The 23,115-nt window shown below is 50.2% G+C and overlaps 7 protein-coding genes across 7 annotated transcripts; 3 read left to right on the forward strand and 4 right to left on the reverse strand.

The window, feature by feature from the left end:
• Positions 1–413: 413 nt before the first annotated feature.
• HO133_008514 (uncharacterized protein) lies at positions 414–1,320 on the reverse strand (the record flags this gene model as incomplete). The annotated part of the gene is made up of 2 exons (XM_037299380.1): positions 414–556; positions 612–1,320. 2 exons carry the CDS (start codon positions 1,318–1,320, stop codon positions 414–416), a joined length of 852 nt encoding a protein of 283 aa, XP_037155381.1.
• Positions 1,321–2,318: 998 nt separating this feature from the next.
• On the forward strand, positions 2,319–2,612 carry HO133_008515 (uncharacterized protein; the record flags this gene model as incomplete). Its single annotated transcript, XM_037299381.1, has 2 exons — positions 2,319–2,354; positions 2,424–2,612. The coding sequence occupies 2 exons, from the start codon at positions 2,319–2,321 to the stop codon at positions 2,610–2,612; spliced, it is 225 nt and encodes a 74-aa protein (XP_037155382.1).
• Positions 2,613–3,646: 1,034 nt separating this feature from the next.
• On the forward strand, positions 3,647–4,709 carry HO133_008516 (uncharacterized protein; the record flags this gene model as incomplete). The annotated part of the gene is made up of 3 exons (XM_037299382.1): positions 3,647–3,709; positions 3,762–3,942; positions 4,015–4,709. 3 exons carry the CDS (start codon positions 3,647–3,649, stop codon positions 4,707–4,709), a joined length of 939 nt encoding a protein of 312 aa, XP_037155383.1.
• A 905-nt stretch (positions 4,710–5,614) lies between these two features.
• On the reverse strand, positions 5,615–8,307 carry HO133_008517 (uncharacterized protein; the record flags this gene model as incomplete). Its single annotated transcript, XM_037299383.1, has 2 exons — positions 5,615–7,606; positions 7,657–8,307. 2 exons carry the CDS (start codon positions 8,305–8,307, stop codon positions 5,615–5,617), a joined length of 2,643 nt encoding a protein of 880 aa, XP_037155384.1.
• Positions 8,308–11,010: 2,703 nt separating this feature from the next.
• HO133_008518 (uncharacterized protein) lies at positions 11,011–12,848 on the reverse strand (the record flags this gene model as incomplete). The annotated part of the gene is made up of 2 exons (XM_037299384.1): positions 11,011–12,558; positions 12,609–12,848. 2 exons carry the CDS (start codon positions 12,846–12,848, stop codon positions 11,011–11,013), a joined length of 1,788 nt encoding a protein of 595 aa, XP_037155385.1.
• Positions 12,849–15,107: 2,259 nt separating this feature from the next.
• On the forward strand, positions 15,108–19,282 carry HO133_008519 (uncharacterized protein; the record flags this gene model as incomplete). The annotated part of the gene is made up of 3 exons (XM_037299385.1): positions 15,108–15,275; positions 15,331–15,887; positions 16,066–19,282. The coding sequence occupies 3 exons, from the start codon at positions 15,108–15,110 to the stop codon at positions 19,280–19,282; spliced, it is 3,942 nt and encodes a 1,313-aa protein (XP_037155386.1).
• A 1,867-nt stretch (positions 19,283–21,149) lies between these two features.
• On the reverse strand, positions 21,150–21,584 carry HO133_008520 (uncharacterized protein; the record flags this gene model as incomplete). Its single annotated transcript, XM_037299386.1, has 3 exons — positions 21,150–21,180; positions 21,230–21,284; positions 21,332–21,584. The coding sequence occupies 3 exons, from the start codon at positions 21,582–21,584 to the stop codon at positions 21,150–21,152; spliced, it is 339 nt and encodes a 112-aa protein (XP_037155387.1).
• Positions 21,585–23,115: the final 1,531 nt, after the last annotated feature.

Consider the following 23,115-nt stretch of genomic DNA (forward strand, 5'->3'; position numbering starts at 1 on the left):
TGGCGACGCACTACCAAATCTAATCGTGCCACGCTGCACGTGTTTTCGCGAGCTTTAGCGAGCACGCACAGCGCGGAACATCCCTAAAGTACCTTAGAATAAGTGCATTTGGCGAATTCATGATCGTTGCGAATGCCTGGCATTAGAAATCTACAACGACTACTATTCAAGGTCGTTCCTTTTCAATCGTTATCCTTTCCTGGCAGTGCTTCCCTGGAGACTTGGAGAAATTGCCTCTACGTATGACAAAAAGCGCCGATCTGTTCTGGTCGATACCCATCAAAATGTGCGCAAATGGAGAAGAGGGAGATGTCTCCTGTCAGGTTTTAGATCTGAAATCCCCTTTGCGCATGCATTTTGCTACATTATCTTACAAGCGGTCCAATTCCAGGAGATCTTTCGATCCTACTAAACTATGATTGCAACCGCAAATCCGTCCCATTTGTATTCAAAGCATTGGTTATGTTTCCACCAGAAAGCAGCCCCGTTTGATCATTCTGCCCCGAGAACGGAGATATGAACGGGTCGGGCATCTGCGTGCATTCTTGATTGACGACTGCCTCCAATCAGCACCCCGACACCTTCTCATCTCTTTCCAGACGAACACTTACAAGCAGCATAGTAAACCGAATTGAACGGATTCTTCACCGACAGGCCGCCCTCGACCGGCGTCCAACCCAGACCGACGCAGCTGTTCCAATCCATCACCTCCTTCGGTTCCGTCTGGCCCGTCAAGCCCCCATCCTGCAGGTACAGATGCGCCAGCTGATGCACCAAATCATAATTCTGGTACTTGACCAAGGGATCTGACCGGCCCAGAAAGACATTATTCTGCACCACTGGACAATATATATCACGCGGCCCACCAGGCGTAAAGGACGGCTGGAATCTCATGTTCGGAAAGCTCGGACAGAGGAACACGAGAACCGTATCCTCTGCCCAGAAACTCGTTACTCCAGTCTGACCACAACGATCGAGGGGGTCGTATCCGATACCGTACTTCTGCCCCATACCCGCCTTCGCACAGATAAAAACGGGCTCTTGATCCCGTCCTGCAGCTTGAGTGACGGGTAGGTGCAGGATGTTAGTCATGAGCTTCTGGAGAAAGGATTTGAAGACGTTAGATTTGTACATAGCGGTGTAGCCATGTTCACTGGAGATACCGCGCTGGAGGTCGAGAAGAGGACGGATCATGGTTGTTTGGGCGAGGGTGATTGCATATTCGACGGCTGGCTTGCTGTTGTCGCAACTTTCAATCTTGTAGGTGGAGGCGATGGGAAGGAAGAGAGCGAGGAGATGGCGGATTTGGAGAAGTTTCATTGTCGGTATGGGTCAAGATCTATATCTGTAGAATCCGAGCATGAGAAGAAGCCAAGACCTTCAACAATTGAGACTGGAGATCAGGGTACATAACACAGCGGGAGTGCGGGCACAACCTAAGGAGATCGCTTCGAAGCGCATAAACGGTGAGAGTGGATTTGCTCGACCAAGTGCGCACGTTCGAAGGTTGATTGTACCGTCTACCCGACGGCGCGTCCCTATCTGCGGCCGAGTGGTGTGGGGACGATTCTTCAACCGTGGCATTGAAGAAATCGATGACACAAACGCCGTGAAACGGTTATAAGCGCTTGAACGAGTTGGGATTCAAATTCGACGAGTAGGCAAGCATCACTTTAGACAGAATGACGAAGGACCGCACGAGTGTTGAGATGCAATAATAATACGCAAGACATGTGCAAATTGTGTTCATTCAATGCAAGAAAACGCTCAATGCTACTGAGATGCAAGGGGAAAAAGCGCTATATTCAAAGCAAATGCATGCCAAAGGCTAAATTCATCAACCACCTAACCCTCTGCTCCTCGGATCCACCCGGCCTGGACTTCCAATGTAGGGCTTTGTAGGATCCCATCCGACTTCATCTAGCATATCAGCCAACTGTGTCCCCGGCCTTCCGAGTCCTCCTCCTGGCGGGCTGTATATCTTGATGCTCTCCATACTCGGCTCGTGTCTCATCCGCGGTGATGGTGACCGCTGATTGACCGGTGTCCGCGGTACGTTTACTATGCTCCTGCCAATGCCATCGACGGGCGCGCTGCGAGATCTCATCGTAGATGACCTTGAGAACATGGAGCGCAAAGATTTGCGGGGTTTGGATTCTTTTCGTAGAAAATCGGCACGTACAGCGTCCATACCCTCAGACTTATAGATAGGGTCGGATATCGAAGCTCGGACATGGGAGAAATCGGGCGAGGTAGGGGAGGAGGGTTCTTTATGGCGTCGATGGCCGAAGCAACAGAGGAAGGCGACGGTCAGAAGGATGCCAATGGCTAAGCCTGAGAAGAATCCCACCAGGGTACCTGCAGGGGTAAATTGAGGGCAATGTGCCTGTGGTATTGAGCTGTGGGCGGTTGAAAGGTTGGAGGCTATCGGAGTGGCGGTAGCGGACGTGGAAGTTGGTGACGTTGTGGCTGATGCGGATGCGGATGCGGATGAGCTCGAGCTGGTGGTTTTGGGGGAAGAGATTGAAGAGGAGGAAGTAGCTGTGGTCGAAGAGGTCGATGCTGTGATTGAGGATGTGGCGAGAATACACTGGTCGCTTTGGCAGCTGTAGCCGTTGGGGCAACACCTATTTTCGTTGCAAGATGCCAAAGGACCGCTCAAATCCGTGCTAAACAGCTGGCTCTCAGGATGTAGAGTTGCATTCTGTTGGGTGATATCGCAGCTGATAGCTGTTATGACGGAACAGGTCTGGCCTGTTGGACAGCAGATCGCAGACTTCTTGTTGTTGAATGGGACGCAGGTGCTTGTTGTCGGGCAGCAGAAATTGTCAGGTAGTCCATCCTGGTTGCATGGTGCGAAGCCAGAGAGGGAACATGTACTGGCTCTTGGTAGGAGCCCCAGAACTTGTGCTGCTTGTTCCGCTGCTGAGAGTGCTGTTGCTGAGGGGACGGTGGTAGAAAGGAGGCATACTGCCGCCAGTTCGAGAAAGGTCATTCGTCCCATGGTGATTCTGTGTAGTGAGTAGGATATGAAGAAAGTTGAGTAGTCAGTGGCAAGTCCAGTATGCCGGTACTATTAGGAATATAGATGGATGAAAGAGAACAGCAGCACAAAGAAGGGCGGAGGCAGATCAAAGGGCGAGATAGAGGGAGAAGAATGGAAGTCCTATTTAGCACATGCCGTACAAAGACCAAACCATAACTTTGAACATGAAGGCGAACTAGAGAAGGAACAAGAAGGTGAACATTCGATGGGGGAACGAGGGTAGCAGCGATTGGGGCATCACTTATGTGCCAAGCAATGAGCTTTACTATGCTCGAGCGAAGCAGGAATAGACTTGAGCCCACGCGCCGAGGTACCCGGACCAGAGCACGGGGTAAGGTAGAGCTACTGCATCAGGAGTATGAGTCAAAGCTCGTATCAAGAGGGAGTTCGACGAGTTGGCAGTGGTCACATGAAACAACTGACAATGTGCGTCGGCGGCTCTGTGTGAAAGATGAGAGGTTTCCGACTGGGGAAACCAATTGACTGGTGGCGGTAAAACGGCGCTAGTTGGAAAAGGATAGCGTCAAACTATTGGAATTCGAATCGTGAGAGAAGTAGAGTAAATTTAGCTCTCTCTGCAACATCACCACTCGATCTCTCATGATATTGTCACCTCTTTCGCGGCAGCAGACTGCTCTGCGAATATGCCGGCCTCTCATCCAAGTAAGCTTTCGATAACCTGTACAGCGCGACCACAATTCTGACCCAATCCCAGACCCAATGCCTCTACAACCCCAAAACGCAACGACGGCGTATCCATAATGTGCCCCTGCTTGTCCATGGCGAAGCTTTCAAAACCGATGGCGTACCTGGCATGCTATCGAGTGATGCATTCGACTTGGCCTGGCATCAATATCAAGGCCACCTCGTCGACCGCCTTAACAGGCTAACAGCCGGTATATCCTCCCCTGCCTGGATCTGCTCTACTGGGACCTCGATCACCAACACCTGCTAACCTTATCACTCAGACACTCCATTGGAGAACACCCCCACCAAGGATCTCGTCCTCGCGCACGCCCGCCAACCCCACGCCGCCTCCCTCTTCAACCACGCCAGCATGGCTTGGGCCAACCACCAATTTTTCTCCACCCTCTCCCCCAACCCTCCAAAAATGTCCGCCTTCCTCACATCCAAAATCAGCGACTCCTTCTCCTCCCCCGAATCGCTCCAGAATACCTTCATCGCGACCGCCAACGCCATGTTCGGACCCGGCTTCGTTTGGCTCGTCCGACACAAATACAGAAACGCTTACCTGATGGAAAACGAACTCTCAATCCTAACAACCTATCTCGCCGGTTCGCCTCTGCCAGGGGCGCATTACAGGAGGCAGGAACAGGATCAGAATACCATGATGGCCGCTGGCTCGTTCGGAAGCGCTTCGCTCTTTCCCGGGAAGGAAAGCAAAATCGCGTACGGTGGAGCGGATATCGATGTCCTGTTGGGGGTGAATACGTGGGAGCATGTTTGGTTGATGAATTATGGTGTCGGAGGGAAGAAGCGGTTTTTGGAGGGGTGGTGGAACGCGATCGATTGGGATGTGGTGGAGTCGAATTGGCACGATACGAGCAGGGAGAAAAAGACAGAGAACAGAAGGAGTAACCCTCTCGGTAGGCTGGGGGATGTGGGTAGACGGAAGCAAAGGCCTGTCGACAGTGTATACTAGGGAGTGCGCCGGTCTTTGTACAAAGATTCTTTCACGCTATAAATTGCCATTCCTCACAAGTATCCCGAACACCGTCGCACTCACTCAGTACAGTAGACGATTCCCACCTCTGAAAGCCACATACAATCTCTAAAAGAATACACAGACCGTTCGCACAAGAGCATCGACCACTTCACCCTCCCTTCCCCACCACTCAACCGACCCATGCAAAACCGACCTCGCAAACCTCCTCCTGTCGACTCGTTGGGAAGGCAGCAACACATTCTGCGGCCCAAGAACCGGCACCAGTCCTCATAGTCCGAAGCGGTGTTCCCCACTAGTGCGCTCCGTAACAGCTCCGTTGACCTGCCGAAAGACCACTGCACGCTCATTCAAAGCCACCGGACCTCCTTCGCCATCCATCGGTCTTCCTCGGCAGGGGGATCTCCGAAACGGTTCCACTGCTCATGGCACCCGGCTCGTGTTCGAACATGAGACCGGGTTGAGACTTGAGCAGTGGGAGAACGCAGCATGAGCCACGTGAAACGTGCGTAGACAGTTTGAGGAGTGGAATGGGAATTGCGACTACGATTGTCGGATGGAATGGCTCTTTTGCACTTTTTCGCGGATAGGAATATGTCGAAGTGACCACGTCACCAAGGTTTGCCAGCATGGGACTCATGGGAAGACGGGTTCTTCTTGATGAATGATACTGATCTGTATGCAGCCCGTACACAAATATACCATATATTCATGCCCGTCTTTCCATTCACCATGTTCCCTGGCGGGGGTAGATAAGAGACGCCAGTAATCGTTACCCTTTGAGCGCCCTGCTCAAAGACCCTATAACTGGTATCAACAGAAAGAGGAACATATGCCCCGCATGGTATTCCATTACCCCATTAACCCATGACCCATAATCCAGCTCACCACTCACTAGGTGGCTGAAAATCCGTGAACCCATGCACCATCGCCCTCCTTCTCCTGGCAGCTTCCGCAGCACTCTCAGTACTATGCTCTCCACTTCCCTCACTTTTCACTGTACTTCTAACTTCATCCATGTTATTCGCATTCATCTCACTGCCAATATCCCCCATTCCCACCTCTGGGCCACCACTAGTCGCAACCCACTCCTCAGCTCTTTTCCTCCCGAGGCTAGCATCGTGTGGTTTGGGGCCGGGAGGGTCCAGGGTAGGATCAGACTCCGAGCTTGCTCCTCGAGTTCTACCATCGCCGTATTGGCCCCATAGGATGGGTTTGTGCGCGTTGGGACGAGCTTTGGGAAGAACGGGACCCCACGTTTCGGGTATGACCCAGCAATGACTACGCTTGTGCTCGGCTTCTGCTTCGGGCGGGGAGCCTCGCTCGGCCCAGGGTACTACGCCTTTCATTTGTGGGCAGAGGTGGTATTGCGCGCCTTCTTTGAAACGGAGATTTGGACTGTCGACAGAGATGGTAGCAAGGACCTGTAGAACACCGTATATAAGGATCCAACGGCCGCGGCGTGCCTCGAACGGGTCAAGAGTCTCCACCTGATCGCTCTGCTCGAAACGTATGAAATTCGTGACGAGGTCGGTGTGCATATATTGGTCACGGAGAGTGTAGACATTGCTAGCTTCTGCGTAGGACAGTGCTTTGCGGCGGGATTGAGCCAGTAGGTCTGCGGGCGAGATTGGCTTCTTGACAATCCATGTGGATCTAGACTTGGATTGGGTGGGGACCGAGGTGGGCGTGATGGGATAAGGATGAGGGATATGGGGGAAGTCGTTGCGTTTGTCGAAGCCAAGAAGAATATCGGTGAAAGGAAGCTCGAAAGTATCCGCACGGAAGTTCTGGCCAGATCGGCTGGTGATAGCCCACTTCTGTCCTGGGCGATACTCTGTGCCATCGAACATCACGTCACGGTCGACCAGGTAATCGTACAAGCCCTCGAAATCATTCTTGAGACGCATGACCGTGTCGCGAGTCAGCCAAATCTGGTCATTAGTCGGTGGCCAATGCAGGAAGGCATTCTCGTAGTATTTGCAAAGCCATTTCCTCAGTCGGTCAAAGCAGCCGCGAGCAACGGAAGCCGGAAGAGCAGTGTGAGGCCACATCTCGCCGAAGTCGAAAGACAGCAGCCACCCTTGAGCCCGGGTGATTCGCTCTTCAATCCCCATGCTCGCGTTCTGCAGGAACATCTTAGTATGAGGTGTGACGTGACGCCATTCCGGAATCGTCTGAAGCCCCATGTCCAGCATGCCTACACAGTGCACAAAGGCTTCGATGTAGCCTTCTCTCCACTGCACGCCAGGCGCCTCGCTAAAGGCCAGCAATGAGGCTGCATAGGATGGGTTGTTTCGAACATCATCAAACTTGTGACGGACAATGTAGTCTGTAATCCAGTCTACCTTGTTGATACTTTTATCCAAATAGTCTGGATACATAACGATACGCTCAGACAGCTTGGTCATTGCCTCATGTAGTGTCGTGCCGACCAAGGCGCTAGCATCGTACATGACGGCGAAGAAGTTTCGGGTGGTGATGTGCCATATTGTCGAGTGTATTCCAGTCTCTGCTCCCGGCCACGGTATGTAAATCTCATGCTGGATGCCACTTGGCGCCCTTTGGACGTGAGGCTTCGAATCGTCAACAGGACGTATGGCATCAATGTCGCCGTCTTCACCGTGAGATCCATACGCATTGTACATGTCGGCATCTTCTGGCGACTCCTCTCTCAGAGCGTGTTCGTCATTAGGATAAAATTGAGGCCAGCCTTCAGGCTCCGTGACGTTGTACAGCCGGTCTATGAACGCCTTGGACCCGGATTGCTTGATGATTCGAGAATTGATGCGGAAGGAAGGAGGTGGCTTCGTCCGTGAAGCTTGCATATACATGTAAACGAATGTGTCCCCTTTCTCGTCCCACAATTCAGGATTCTGATTCCTGTCAGCGTAAGGTTCACCAATGCGCTTTGGCAAATGCTTACATTCGAGAGAGACTTCCAGCCCAGCTGAGGCAGCTTTCCACCACCTTCAAATCTCCTAATCTTATGTATGACGGACTCTTGCTGCTGTCTCTGACGTGATGAGGGAGTATGGTGGCCACTTGAAGAGAGAGTCGCCTGACCCTCTGAGGGAGAAGTGCTCGATGTCAGAGACGGTACAGCATCCACAGAAGGTGTGTAATTCTCGCTCCGATTTGGGATATCCGAGTTCATGGTAGATGTAAATGGCCGCGGCTTTGGCTTCTCTGCATTGTCCTTCTTCCCTTTGATCAACCCCCCAAGCTTGCCGCGCAGACTCGAGCTCATGCCATCGAGGTGTGTTCGAAAGTCACTCTTTTCAATTGCTGAAGCAACGATTATTGGGCGAGGCTTCCGCATGTGTGAAGGCATATGAGGAAGAGGGTATCCATACGTGCTGCTTGTAGAAGATGCTGATCGGCGGCGCGAATTGGAGTGGTGCGAAGACTGGTATGAGGGAGTTGCGGAGAAGTTTGGCCTGGACGCGGACATTGGTCCGCCAGGATAGCCATAGAAGAAAGGATCATCATGTCCATATTCAGAGTATTCCTTGAATGCTCGTTTATCTGCTTGTTCGAAGTTTTGCTTGCGCACGTAGGCACTCCTTCCTGACATGGTGGGCGGCGAAAGTGGTTGAGAATGTGGGGGTTGGTGAGAGGAAGGGGGGAGGGGTATCAGTGAGGAAGAAAAGGGCATGAGCGAGAAGTTTTGACGGGGTGAAGTTTCAGTCAATCTACTCTCGTCTGATTATGGCGGATGATGTAAAGTAGGAGCACAGAAGGATTGGGGAGCTGAAGTCAGAATTGCAGACAGATCCCTGTACCTGGATCTCGACGCCAAAGATCCCCCAGCCGTCAAAGTTCGGTGGGAGCTCGGCTTGGTGGAGATTGGGCTGGAAACTTTGGATTGGAATTGGAAAATGAGACGCTTCAAACACGTCTAGCCTCGATTGCTGAGATCACAAGTTGAAAGTTACGAAGCCTGTGGCGCTGAGATGTCAAAGTATGACTTTAGAAGAGTCAGAACTCAGAAGGGAGAAATTACGGAGCGGTGTGGCGGCGATGATACTTTATTGTTGGTGATGATTGATGATTCTATGACAATCTCTGTGAATAATCTCATGGTAATTAATGTAAAGTACGGTAGAATATATGTATGACGGCCAGAGTCGGAGCTCTATTATCCATGCAATTATGTAAGAGCGAATTATTTCGAGTCGAGATAACTTGCATCAATGCGATATGCGATCTTGTCTCCAGGGCCGGATTGATCTGATTTGTGCATGGGCCTTTGAACTTGCTTGTTCCTGAGATGAATGAACAGCATATTTCGACCCCTGGCATCATTGCGCCAATATGATTGGCTCGCTGCCCACGTTTTATTCCGTTTTACGGGCCGGGACCTTCTAAAGTAGAAATGATGGAGGGCAACGACATGATGTTTGAGAATTCTTCTTATTTTTCGGAGAAGCGCTCCAACAAACTCCCCTTGTCTCAAAGTCTGCTTGTCATGACACCCGTCGTGCTATTTGCGACGTGGCGACGGGAGATAGTCATCGCGTTAAGGCTCAACAGCGTCGTCATAAGCTTTTCAAACAATCTTCCGACTGGCACGCATATGAAAAATCTGGGGGAAAGCGTACCTTATCATGCTGCCAACTCCGCCCCAAATCATCAAGCACCGAGCCTCCCGCTCTAACGCCCCCCCACAGATCTGCCCACAATGGAGAATTGGAGAACCACGTGCCAATAGACTTCATGCAAATGCACGGCGCCCGATCTATGAGGATTCTTGTGAGCCTGGTTGTGTCGAGGGGATTGTCCTGCTGCATTCAACCGACGCCCAAGCCTTGGTTACCGAGAATTTGATCGAAGCCAAAAATTCTGCAAGCCAAGGCGTCAAACTTCCCACGCCGGCTAGCTTACAAGATCCAGGCGCTCAACTTTGTTTGAAACATTGAAAGATTAGGCTCGAAATGGTAGTGTCGCCCGCGCACTGAAAGCTTCTGTGCTCAAAATTGTAGGTATTCTTTTTTCTGGCAAACGCTTAGTTGACATCTCGTCTCGATTGTCAAGGCTGCAGACGCAATCCGTACATCGACGCAGGAAACCGAATCAACGTTGTTTCATGGTACGCAGCCGGGATCGCCGTGGCTCCATGCACAATAAGCAAGCAGTTTCGCTTAGGTGCCTTTTTGGCAGGGAAATGACGGATATTTGCATCACAATGGCATGGGTAATACACTAAAAGGTAACAGAGAGTGCGGATATCTGCGTATTCCTCTTTTCCTCTAATATATTCCTGGAGTACGTCCCCGTAGGCCAACCTTACCTTTTTTGGTTGCCGCGTAACATCGGTCCCCTTTTACTGACAGCTCTGCAGTTTTCTGTCCCAAAAAACAGCAAGCGCCATTAATGAACGGCTCTTGCTTCCTATCCATCAAGGCAGGGATCGCCCAGGCCCCCCGCGCAAAAAGGAGCGGCACGGCAGTACGTGCATTGAACTAACCTTTATTCAACAGTGCAGGATCTCAGAGATGAGAATCATATATACGGCGGTCACAACGACAATGTTCATTGAGAAGGCCAGACCTGGCGAAGATAGCGAGCAGCGCGTAGAAGACGAGAAGAGTTCATGGTCGCTTGCAAGCGATTTCAGAGGCTTATATCGCAGTTTTGGTGATCAGTATCGCTGGGGACCGGAGCAAGCGAAATGCCTGAGGCCCTTCAGATGCAACTCGGAGGGCTATGTTGAAATTTTTTTATGAAAACGTTGCATTCGTGGACAATCCCGAGTGTTCAAAGCCGCAACGCCTCAAAATGTCTTTCGAAGTAGCTGGCTCTGACGTCGAACCTCCACCACTCATTGTTCATAGAAGATTGGGAACCGAGCAGATGCGAATGGTTCAATCCTCACAATGTAACCCTCTGGTTGGTCAAAAACTAGTCGCCTTGTGAGGATGTAACAGATGTGTCCTCCACGGTTAAATTTCTAAGCGATCAACGACCACGCGTATTTTGATGATGTATAATTACCGGGCATTGTCGTTCTGAACGGTCAACAATCGCTTACGGAGCAAGTCAATGATTTCTAGGCTTGCCATTCGAACTTCTCGAAGTTCAACGACCAGTCTCTCTGGGCCGATGAAGCACTCTTGCCCTCCATAGTCCGGCATGCTGAGCGGTCAACAACCACACATCTTGTGCCAAAGTAGAGGTGCTGTTCCTCGGAACCTGTTGTTTTGAGTGGCTAGTGGGCCTGGCTTCTGCAAGATATGCAATTGACCCATATTCCAGAGTCTGCCAGACTTCAGCGTATTCAGCCCTGCTGCCCTGCTTTTCTTGAGGCCCATAGTCTTCTCAACTCCTTTAAAGCGCTCATGACTAATGGCACACCTACAGGCCCCAGTAATGGCAGATAGACAGCGACCTTATGCTCGTCTGGGAAGTAGACTTGGCCAACCATACTCTTTTCGAAGAACCCCTTCTCAGCTTGAACCTCAGCGATCCGAGCATTTTTCAAGGCATCCCTGAATCTACCTTCCTTCAAAGCATCACACGTGGTCCGTAGATGCATCATCGTAGTGTCAACTGCCGATGATACCGTCTCCGGAATGGCAATTGAAGGCAAGGCCACGGTAAGATTAGCTAACGACCCCATAGTTGATGATGCAGACAGAAGAAGCGATGCGGCACGTATGCGAGTGAGAGTTTGTAGCTGTAGCGGTAGGGATGGAGGAGTTTGAGGAGCTCCCAAGAATGATAGTAGCTGATGGGAGAAGGTCAGGAGCGCTGGCCGGATCGATTCCTTGGACAGAGTCGCTTCATTGGAGGTAGCATTGGCATCTTGAGGGTTCAAGATCACCACACCACCCCATTGAGGGATCAGCCAGCCCGAAGCTTGGCTTCCCTTGACCACCAGTGGTGATGTCGAGGGATTAGGCACGTAGAGTACAAAGTTGAGCGTTGGTCCAGCCCCTATGCTTGGGCTCAAAGGCCATTCAGCCGCGTTAATGAACCCACTCAGATCTTCTTCTCGCAGGGTCCATATCTGTTGCTCTGTGTCGTATTCTGGTGAATGGACCGATGGAGAGAATGTCGCATACAATTGCACCTGAGTATCAACGGTGAAATTACTCACACCAGATATGGAATCAAGCAGCGGGGTGAAGTACTCCGCAAGGGCCGACTCGATCTCCCATGACGATGGTGCAGCAGAAGGCGTGAAGAGGGACACGGTTATGTGATATGTTGGCGCGTATTTGAGAGATCGAGCCATACGGCTATCCAGTTTCGCCACAAGTTCTGGATTGACAGATCTATGAGACCTTGATCTGAGCTCCCTCGTCGCAGAAGACGCAGATGAGGACATCTGAGGTGCTTGACTCCTTGTTTGGGCGGACTGGAGGATATTGGCGATGATAGCTTGCTCCTCGGCGAACAGCTCCTGCAGCTTGGTGGCGATGAAAGTAGCCAAGTTTGAAGAGCTCGAGGAGACCGAGGGCGTCTGATTAGAGGCATAGAACACGTCGAGCCTGGTTGAATGAGACCGCAGTTCTGCTGAAGCTGCTTGAGCACCGGGCTTTGGCAGGATTCTGACCGTCAAAGCTTCCTCATCCAGCACGTCCGTGCGGCCATATTGTGTGTGAGACCCAGCGGCATATCCATCTTGTATTACCGCCATTGACGCGTTTTGAGGATCCCGAGGGAGGAAGGACTTTGCCAATCGCAAACGCAGATGGTGGGCGGAGAACTCATTGAGGTCGTCGAGTGCATGTTGGGTCACACGAACGAGATGTGCTGCTTCAGGTTCTTGAAGAAATGGTGCTTCGATGGTGATCTGAAGAGGGAATGTGGGTTTGCAGGCCTGCAATATGTTCAGCGAATAATGTACACCATCCAGAATGGGACGAGTACCTTCCCATCAGCCCAGTCTAGCATGTCTTGGAGCGGCAAACTCGCCCGGTATATGGAGGTAGTCCATAGCCATACTGGTAAGCCAAGCAAAACAACTACAGCCCAGAAGGATAGGATGACAAGGCCCCGGGTCTTTATGCTCTCGGGACTTTCTGGTGGAGGCTGGTTTTTAGCATTCGCCGGGTTTGATGCCACCTTGAAGTTCGCATCCTCAGATGCAGTATCGATACCCTGCGCCATGATGAGGGTATACTACCCAGACACTGGTGGTCTGAAAAGGGCGCACGGTTCGAGATCGTGGCTGTCAAACAAGAACCTCCCAGGGAACTCTCTCAGCCCTACAAGAATTCACTGCCCTCGGCGAAACTTTTGGCCGAACGAGGTCACCACAACCGCCTGGTACTATTTTCACTTTTAATATCAGTACTTAAGCCAGATAGCAGCATTGACTTCAGAGATCATTAACATATGCTTGAGCTATTTCGCTTGGGTCAATACCATTCAACCGGCCTAGGGATTGCCATGAATGCCTGCGCGTAAAGATTAGCTCGTCATAAAGTACTATTTATATAGTCCCGGGAGCTTTCGCTTAAGAAAGCCCCTCTACGAAGACCGCATTAACCCAACATAAGCCTAGGACCCACATGAAACTTTGGTGACATGAGTTCTGGGCATATAAACAATTTTGTTCGACGTTTTGCGGTCAAGTTACACTAGGAGGGGCGGTAAATAAGGACATACGCGTCTTCTTCATAACATTTTGTGCAAGAAGTTGGCACCGGCGACAGTGCAGTCGCCACAGCGCACAAACCAGGGATCCCCTCCTTCGAACACACTACTCCAAAGAACTACTCCGCCGTCAAGCTCGCCATCACAGAGCTCAGCGACATCCAATCAGCCTTTGCAACCGTATTCGATAAGTTCGGCCGCGTCGATTTGGTCAACAATGCAGGGTACAGTAGACATTTTGAAGAGCTATCAGATAGCCAGATCGGGACACAAAAGGAAGTCAATACTTCGGCTTGATCAACGTTACTAGGATGGCTGTGAGGGATTAGAAGCCCAGCGGGGGGTGGGTCTAACAAGTCATCTCTACCGGAGGCAAAAGAGGGTAAGGCTCCCTCATTAATCCCCCGGAACTCAAACCCTACTAACATCTATACTCGTACAGACTGCCAATGTTCAACATCTACTGCACCTCCAAATGGGCCGCCGAAGGCTTTATCGAAGCCCTCTTCTGCAAAGTCAAACCAGAATGAAACATCCACTTCACATGCGTCGAGCCCGGCGATTTCCGCACCGACTACACCGGACGCTCCGTGAACTTCCTCGCCCAGCGCCGTTCAGCCTACAACCACATGAGCGCCGAAGAAGCAATAGCAAAGCAGCGGTTATGAAGGAGCAGTTGAAGGTGATTGTAAGGTCATTTATCCTATGTTCTTCTAATCTTTAGCCTATCACACACGCTTTTTTGCTCAAATAGAATTTCGAAAGTCCCTACTCACAAGCTCCAGATCTAGTAAGCCATGAATGACTTGACTCGGATAATAGGTCAGCGCTGTTTCCCCGATCGTCAAGCGGTACGAAAAGTGTAGAGTGGCTTGACCCGCACTGATCGGACGCGGCGTGTGTCTGAACTCGAATGGTTATTCTCGTTAAAAGTCTCCCAGTGACTTTAGGAGATTGCTACGCAGCAAGTTTTTATACGACTATATCTAGCATATTGTATGCCGACCTCCTCTTATAATGTTTCTTTAAATCTCGACAAGATTCGTAAAGCGTCGCAAATGTGCCTCTTTCGAAGACACAGGATTGGGGATTCGAGATGACGATACTAGACGACATGAGTCAGCTTCTGTCTGTAAACTCGTTACCTGCAGAAAGAGTTCTTCGATCTATTCGTAGGGCGAGAACGGCGTCGGACACGAAGGGTCGCTCGCATCAGTCATGCAGTCGCAGTCGATGTACTCCATCCACGATTCCTCACAGAGATCGAGTCCAGGCTCGAACTCCAGCGACCTAATAATATTAATATACCTCAAGTACGCTCTTACCACTTCTCGCCGAGAAGCACTTTATAAGTCATTAAGATTTCCCAAGTCGAACACGTGACAGCAGCAAGTCTCCTAGTAGATCCCCCGTAAGCCAACTTCCGCGTGACCGAGTTGCTGCAAGAGAAAGAAAAGTGGATTGAAAACTTCACCGTGATAATATAATGAAAGGGATGATACTCGATCTATAATTAGCTATATGATGGTCGGCGGGCCGAGCCGTAAATAGTCACCCCGCTCTACTCTATATTGCCAGCTGTCTCCTATCTAGAACAATCATTAGATTCATTACAGTATCAGAGTCTAAACTCACTGCCGGCCCGGTCCGGTATCATCGACAGTCGCTTGGTGTCACTAGGAGCATCATATTAAGGATTTCTAAATATATACTTTGAGACAATCCAATACGGATACCTATATATTCTGGCAATCCCAGAGCATCGGCATCATGGCTTCCGAGCAAGCTTCGCGGTCCCGTCGTGGCAAAGGCGAACATAAGAGTATGCGCCATAAAATCAAAGGTTTCTTCAAAGGTTTCTTTTGGCACAAGAAGAACGCGACGATTCCACAAGCAGGGTCCCAAGTGGCACAACCTAAAGAAGACTCTAAGACCACGGTTAGCGTATATCATTCGAAAGTGATGATTTAGTCAAACTCTAATACCCCTACAGAATGACTCGGAATTATTGCAACCCTCAAAGCACGAAATGTCGCTAGAGAACTCGCTTAAGCGCCAGAAGTCACCACTCGCCACAGGCCAAGAACCACATCCACCGCTGACCCAGCACGGTCATGATAAGGATTTGGTCGCTATTGAAGATGCAAGGAACTCGAAAGATTCTGCTATTGGAGATGCAAAGAACCCGGAAGATTCTGCTGATGGAGATGCAAAGAACCCGGAAGATTCTGCTGATGGAGATGCAAAGAACTCGAAAGATCTGTGGCTACAGGCATATGAGGCATTGAAACGTCGAGACAAGGATTTGGTGGCAGCTTATGAGGATCAGTTGGCCGACTTGGCCTCTACCATTACCAATTCCGCAGATCCTTCTCTAAGCCCTGAACTTATCGAGACCATTATCAACTCAGAGTTGCAACACCGGAAAGCTGCTCAGTGGGTCGTCATGGTTGGCAAGAAACCAGTCAGAGTGCGGGAACAGGGTGAAAAAGTCATCACATTCATCATCTGGTCCAACGATATCGTTTCTCAAGCTCTTAGCGCCCAGCCGTACGCGGCGTTAGCGTGGTCAGGGGTTTCGATTCTTCTTCCGGTAAGCTGTACTCTGATATAGAAGCTGTACTTGTAATTGCTAAATCAAGGTATAGCTCTTATTAAATTCCTCAAAACAGAGTGATGCTATGATAGAAGGCCTCAATACCATTTCTGACCTTTTAAGTTTGTACAGAGTTATAGAAGAGCAGTATCTACGGGATGCCAATAAGATTGCTGATCCAGGCTTCGTCCAGGCTGTCGTAGAGCTCTATTCCAATATCTTCGAGTATCAATTTCGGCTGATTTGCCATCTATCTCGGAGTTCAGCCAAGCGAGCCTTTCGGAGCACACTGGAGCTGGACAAGTGGGGAGACATGCTGAAAAAGGTCCAAACCTCCAACGACAGTTGTGAGAAGTATTGTCCACTCTCCGACAGACAGAGAGAAAAAACATTCTACAACAATGCATCGGATCACATGTTGCGATCACTTGATATCCAGAAACGCATCTTGGACATGTTTGAAGCATCTCAAGCAAGCAGACAGCAAGATCGTCGAGAGGACAAAGAGAGCAGACAGCAAGATCGCCGAGATGACATAAAAAGCAGACAGCAAGATCGTCGAGAGGACAAAGAGGACAAACTACTTGAGTCTCTGGCATCCGATTATAAAAGTGATAAGGACTCGGTTTCAGTAAGAGTTCCAGGTACCTGCGAGTGGTTCTTTGAGGATAAAAGGTTCCTGGAGTGGCGGGACAATGAGCACTCAAGACTTCTCTGGGTCTCTGCGGGCCCCGGATGCGGGAAGTCTGTGCTGTCGCGATCCTTGATCGACGATAGGAGAGTCTGTACTAGTGCTATGACTTCGACCGTCTGCTACTTTTTCTTCAAGGATGGCCAAGAACAACGTATGCGTGGCGCTAATGCGCTGAGTGCTATGCTTCACCAGCTCTTTGAGAACACCGCTCTCATTAGCCATGCGCTTCCGAAGGCTAGGACCTATGGTACGAAGCTACGAGATGCATTCGGCGAGTTGTGGGAGATTCTAACCAAATGCGCTCAAGATTCAGAAGCAGGCGAAATCATTTGCATCATCGATGCTCTGGATGAGTGCGAAAAGAATTCAAGGTGTCAACTACAGGACGAGCTAGTGAGATTTTCCTCACAAGTAGACAAGAGTTCTTCACACAAACTCAAGTTCCTTGTGACCAGTCGTCCTTACGATGACTTGGAGGATGGTTTTCGACCACTCTCAGATGTCAGCACCTATCTCCATTTTGATGAGGACGATAAATCACAGAGAATCGGCCAGGATATCGATCTGGTAATTGATCACGAAATGCCACGTATTGCGAAAGGCTTCAGTGCTGAGCATTGCAATAGCATCACTAAAAGGTTAAAGAAGATGAACAATCGCACCTATCTTTGGCTTTTTCTGACGATCGATATCATCACGAGATCTCCGAGTGCATACGGCAAGGAATCGGATATAGGTTCACTATTATCCGATCTGCCGTCAGAAGTCTCTAGTGCATACGAAAAGATTTTATCTAGGAGCTCAGACCCAGAGCGAGCTCGAATTCTGCTTCAGCTTATTATGGCAGCCACAAGGCCGCTTAGCCTCCAGGAAGTCAATGTTGCCTTGACATTAGCAACTCAGAAAGAAAATTGCACATCGTACAAACAACTTGACTTATGGCCCCCAGAGAATTTCAAATCCACTATTCAGAATATATGCGGTCTCTTCGTTAGCGTTCACGATGGAAAGGTATCCTTGATTCATCAGACTGCAAGAGAGTTCCTCCTTATTCGAAACACCGAATTGCCTTCAAACAAGTGGCAAGGATACTTAGATATGACAACGGCCCATTGCACAATGTTCCAGATCTGCCTCGACTACCTTAACTTACATGAATTCACTATACCTGTGGACCAGCTGGATCCAGACAATCCTCTCCAACAAAGGGATGAACTCTTCCAATATGCGGCTCTCAACTGGGCTATTCATTATGTTTCACAGGATAGCGAACGAGTCAAAGATTCATGTGGCGCTGCAAAACTATGCGATATATCACTACCGCAAAGAAGTGACTGGTTCGACACATACTGTGATGAGGCTTACCTATATCCTGCGGATTGGAATAGCCTGGGAATAGCGTCTCTGCTTGGACTGAGAGACGTCGCTGAAACTTTCTTAAATAAAGGGGCTGATATCGGGGCTCAGGGTGAAGGCTTTGCCAACGCTCTCTGCGCAGCGTCAGAAGGAGGTCATGAGAAAGTGGTGCAGATGCTGCTGGACAAAGGGGCTGATATCAATATCAACACTCAAGGTGGACTTTATGATAACGCTCTATGTGCAGCGTTACAAGAAGGTTATGAGAAAATAGTGCAGATGCTGCTGGATAAAGAGGCTGATTTTGACGCTCAGAATGGATATTATGGTAACGCTCTCTGCGTAGCGTCACGAGGAGGTTATGAGAAAGTGGTGCAGATACTGCTTAAGAAAGAGGTTGATATTAATATTCAGGGTGAACATTATGGCGATGCTCTCTACGCAGCGTCACAAGAAGGTCATGAGAAAGTGGTGGAGATGCTGCTGGATAAAGAGGCTGATGGCTTTGGCAAGGCTCTCTGCGCAGCGTCACGAGGAGGTTATGAGAAAGTAGTGCAGATGTTCCTGAACAAAGAGGCTGATGTCAGCGCTCAGGGTGAAAGCTTTGGCAACGCTCTCTACGCAGCGTCAGAAGGAGGTCATAAGAAAGTGGTGCAGCTGCTGCTCGGTAAAGGGGCTGATATCAACGCTCAAGGTGGAGACTATGGCACCGCTCTGCAGGCAGCGTCATTAGGAGGTTATGATCAAATAGTACAGATGCTGCTCGATAAAGGGGCTGATGTCAAGGCTCAAGGTGGAGAGGCTCTGCAGGCAGCGTCAGAAGGAGGTCATGAGAAAGTGGTGACGATGCTGCTCGACAACGGAGCTGATGTCAACGCTCAAGGTGGAGACTATGGCTTTGGTAACGCTCTCTACGCAGCGTCAGAAGGAGGTCATAAGAAAGTGGTGCTGATGTTGCTCGATAAAGGGGTTGATGTCAAGGCGCAAGGTGAAGAGGCTCTGCAGGCAGCGTCATCAGGAGGTTATGACAAAGTGGTGCAGATGTTGCTCGACAGAGGGGTTGATGTCAACGCTCAAGGTGGATACTATGGCAACGCACTGCAGGCGGCGTCAGAAGGAGGTCATGAGAAAGTGGTGACGATGCTGCTCGACAACGGAGCTGATGTCAACGCTCAAGGTGGAGTGTATGGCAACGCTCTGCAGGCAGCGTCATCAGGAGGTTATGACAAAGTGGTGCAGATATTGCTCGATAAAGGGGCTGATGTCAAGGCGCAAGGTGGGAAATATGTTAGGTGGTAAAGCACTGACGAGTGAATATATTTCGTAGTCGGAGTGGCGTTTGAAACAATCGTTGCGTTCTGTTTAGACCCTTGACTTATGAGAGACGCGCGCTCCTTATACGTCTTTGTTGCAAGCTGGTGAAATTTCCCATCAGAGCGGACGTCCGTGCCTTTAAATCACTCGAATCAGCGAGCGTTGCATTACTGATTGGCAATATGGGAGGTTGGCCATCTGTGACTTTCGCAGGGCTTGTGTCGCACATCTAACGATATCTTCGCAGCTGAGTCCCAGAAAGCTTGCATGCGAGACTCATTTCAGCAATGTGCCGCTCGAATTGAAACTTGGCCTCCCCATTGCTAAGGTATCGGCCGGGGTGGTCGGCACTTCAGTTTCCTAGTTTTCAGCTGAGCTATTCTGATGGATAATGAGCACTGCAAAAGCAATCACTCTTCTTCAAATCCCGCCCACCAATCGGGAGATTGTTCATGCTCGTCAGCGTAGATGGATGCTCCTTGGGTCGGCACTCCATTTCATGATCTGGCAAAGAATATCAATACGGGTGTCTGAAAGACAGTAAGGCTCATTTTGCCGCTCATATGAATCGAAGTTGGCCCCGTCCGCATACGAAAGCTTGGACAGACACCGATCTTGCTCCCCTAAATCCAGCTTGACATCAAATCAAGCATCAAAGAGCTGTTGAGATTAGCTTGATCCAGATATTTAAGCTGGCAATATCTTACGTAATCTGTCACTTCTGGTTACCAAAACTCCACGTGATCCGCCAAGAGATACCAAAATCACACATCGGTAAGCTCCGGGATTGAAATTCGTGCGTCGACCATCGTGAGCAGTGTAGACGTCCGCACCGCAACCATTCAAGATTCCATGTACGAGACTTCATGAGTTGCTGTATGTATCACATGTTAAGCAGCACTCGTACAGTTCCCAGGCATCAACCATTCCACTACGCTGGCCACAACCTTCCACTCCTCTGCCAAAGACCTTGCACAGCCCTTCGCATGTGTTCCGACGACCTTACGGGTCTTCCAATCAGAACGGAGCTTGTCGGAAATAATACGGTTGGTTGCATAAGATGATGTCTCGGGAAGGGTGAAAATCTCCGATGGGCGGACAGCACACAAATTGTGGCTCCACGATGAGACAATTCCGTGCAAGGGAGATACGGTACGACTGCAAGGCTCCATCGTGAAACTGGTGTACTCAGACACTGAGCAAAGACAATCTCTCCAGCGTAAGAGGGGCCCTATCACAACGAAAATGCAATCGGCAAGGGACAGGAAACTCTCCACCTTGCGCGCTGACATCAGCTCCGTTGTCGAGCAGCATCGTCACCACTTTCTCATGACCTCCATATGACGCCGCCTGCAGTGCGTTGCCATACTCTCCACCTTGCGCGCCGGAATCCGCGCATTACAGAACAGGGCCACGGGGCTGAAGAAGTTGCATCTTATCTTTGGGAATGAGGTTAGTGAAGCTATGCTCACCCAGGAGGCGTGGCGATTGATATGCAAAATGGCTCGGCAGAAGAAATGGCAGGTGCACTTGGATGGTGAGGCGGGGTGTTTGCTCAAGGCGCGTCAGCAGCTAGAGGATGAGGGCCAAAAGACAACCTCTCCTGAATAGATGGCTAGAGTACATGAAGGGGGCAGTGACAGGAAGATGATACAGAGTAGTTCCACGCTCGATCTTGTCGTTAGTTTATAACCTGGCTGTAGGAAGCATGGGTAATTCCAGAGTGCGAACCCTAACCGGATTGTTGTGCTTTAAACCTCCGTCCTGAAAGGTACCTAAAGTGGATATCTGAAGCGGTTGAAAAAGCCTACGACACATCAGTGCGGGTGCACGTGTGTGTCATAGAAAGATGCTACATTAGCGCCGCCGAAGTTGCCCTTCCCCTAACAGCATGCGTTAGTCGCGAACTGAAGCTGGGCTGGATGAACATACGCTTCCCACACGTAAGGCTCGTCAGCAACCTTCACCGGAAGAAGATACCGGTAGCCTACACAGTGTCAGGGCCGAGCTACAGTGTCCTTCAAGTCAGCTTACCGCAATCGGCCTGCCGGACACTAACACCGTTGTAGTTGGACACAATCACCGGTGAAGCATCCGATATCGTGGTAGCTATCACAGCTGTTTTTGTTGCGATTTTCGCGGGCAGGTATTCGAACATGATCCCAGTATAGATTTCTTCGCGACTATCTTGCAATTGGAAGACGGCTTTGATACGGATCGGTGGGCTGGAGCCTGGAGGGTTTGGGACTTTTGGGCATTTGAGAGTAATGGCGCATGGCGTAGGCATGTAGCTGTCGAAGACCCAAGTCCACTGGATCGACCGACTGCGCCGGGTAGGACGTAAAGCTGGACTCTGCAATTTGGGAGGACAGCTCTATCCGTTCTTTCGGTTGTATCGGAAAAGGCTCCTGCGAGCGCTGTGGATACAGTGTCCCTAGGCAAAAGCCTGGTTGACCGAGTCATGCAGCCTGCCAACTCCTCCAAATAGTGGACGTCCTTGAAGAAGGTGAAGATGGAAGGGACGAGACTATCCAACATCTGTAATCTAGTCCATATTCCTGCCCGATCACCCCTCCGAGCAGTTGGCCGCACAATATCTTGGCATCTTCCGTCGACGTCCGTGGTGCTTTCAGGCCCTAACTTCCAGACACAATCGATCGGCATCCTTTTTGGCATTTTTGACATGGGAATAGTACTCCGCGCAAAGAGATACGACCTTCAAAGATGTCTCAACAAGAGCAACAACACTTGCTGCGGCACTGACGCCATCCATTGCCCATCCAGAAGCCTGACGGCTGTCTCATAGCAATAGCAGGGTAGATGTTTCTTGGATACTATGAGGATTGAGTGGTACCACACCGACGACTTCGATTAGCTTGCTGTGGTCGACTCGTCAGCTCTAACGAATGACCGGGTCTTTTATCATAAAATTCTGTATGTGGAGTGGTGGGAGCTTTACTGTTAACTCCGGGTGATCCTTCAGCCTTATTCAAACTATCTTTCCGCGCTAGGTGGACAGACCATTGGAGATGCCGGCGCAGCGATCTTAGCAACTTCAGCCTCAGTAGCACTCCCCCGTCTTGTCGTTTGTTTACTGATATTATAGCTTGCATTATCTACGAACCGATGAGGCGCTAATTACCCTCTCCACGGCCACCTCAAGCTACACGTCTCTCACATTCCGCATCTCTTGAGATCTACTCTCGAAAGTACCTGTACGAGTTAGAGCCCACGAGAACCAGCCATTCAAGTCCAGAGACACCGCGTCCGATCAGTATGGGTCAGCCACACTCCAGTCTTCGTACCGGTTGACGATCAGGGGAACAGCGCCGACCTATTATCCGGGCCAAGTCATTCATGGCGTGCTCGACCTAGAGCTTGTGAGCAGGGGAAATATATTGGCTCCCTTGGTATCAAAGAGCGTGTGTAACAGGCTAAAGATCAGGAGAAAGCAGGATAGATCTACTCTATCTCGCTATGTACATACAATGCTTATATATACTACCCGCATTACCTCAGTATAGCTACTCAAACACATAAAACCCAGCCATCTCAAAAAGCCTTACACCCTCAACATCAGTACTATTATCCAGCCTCGCAAACCTCCTATCACTCTCCTTATACGCCTCGATCTTTGCCATAATCGCCTTATACACCTCTGCCCCCACAATCACCCTCAACGGCGACTCCTTCATAACCGCCAACTGATATTTTGCCTTTACGCCCTTGACTGGAACCCCAGCTTAGCTCCCATTCCGCAACGCCATTGCTTCTTCGGCGCTCATGTTATCGTAGGCTGGGTGGCGCTGGGGGGGAGG

The sequence above is a fragment of the Letharia lupina genome (genome assembly GCF_014066315.1).
Source record: "Letharia lupina isolate WasteWater1 chromosome Unknown contig_5, whole genome shotgun sequence".
Lineage (NCBI taxonomy): Eukaryota > Fungi > Ascomycota > Lecanoromycetes > Lecanorales > Parmeliaceae > Letharia > Letharia lupina.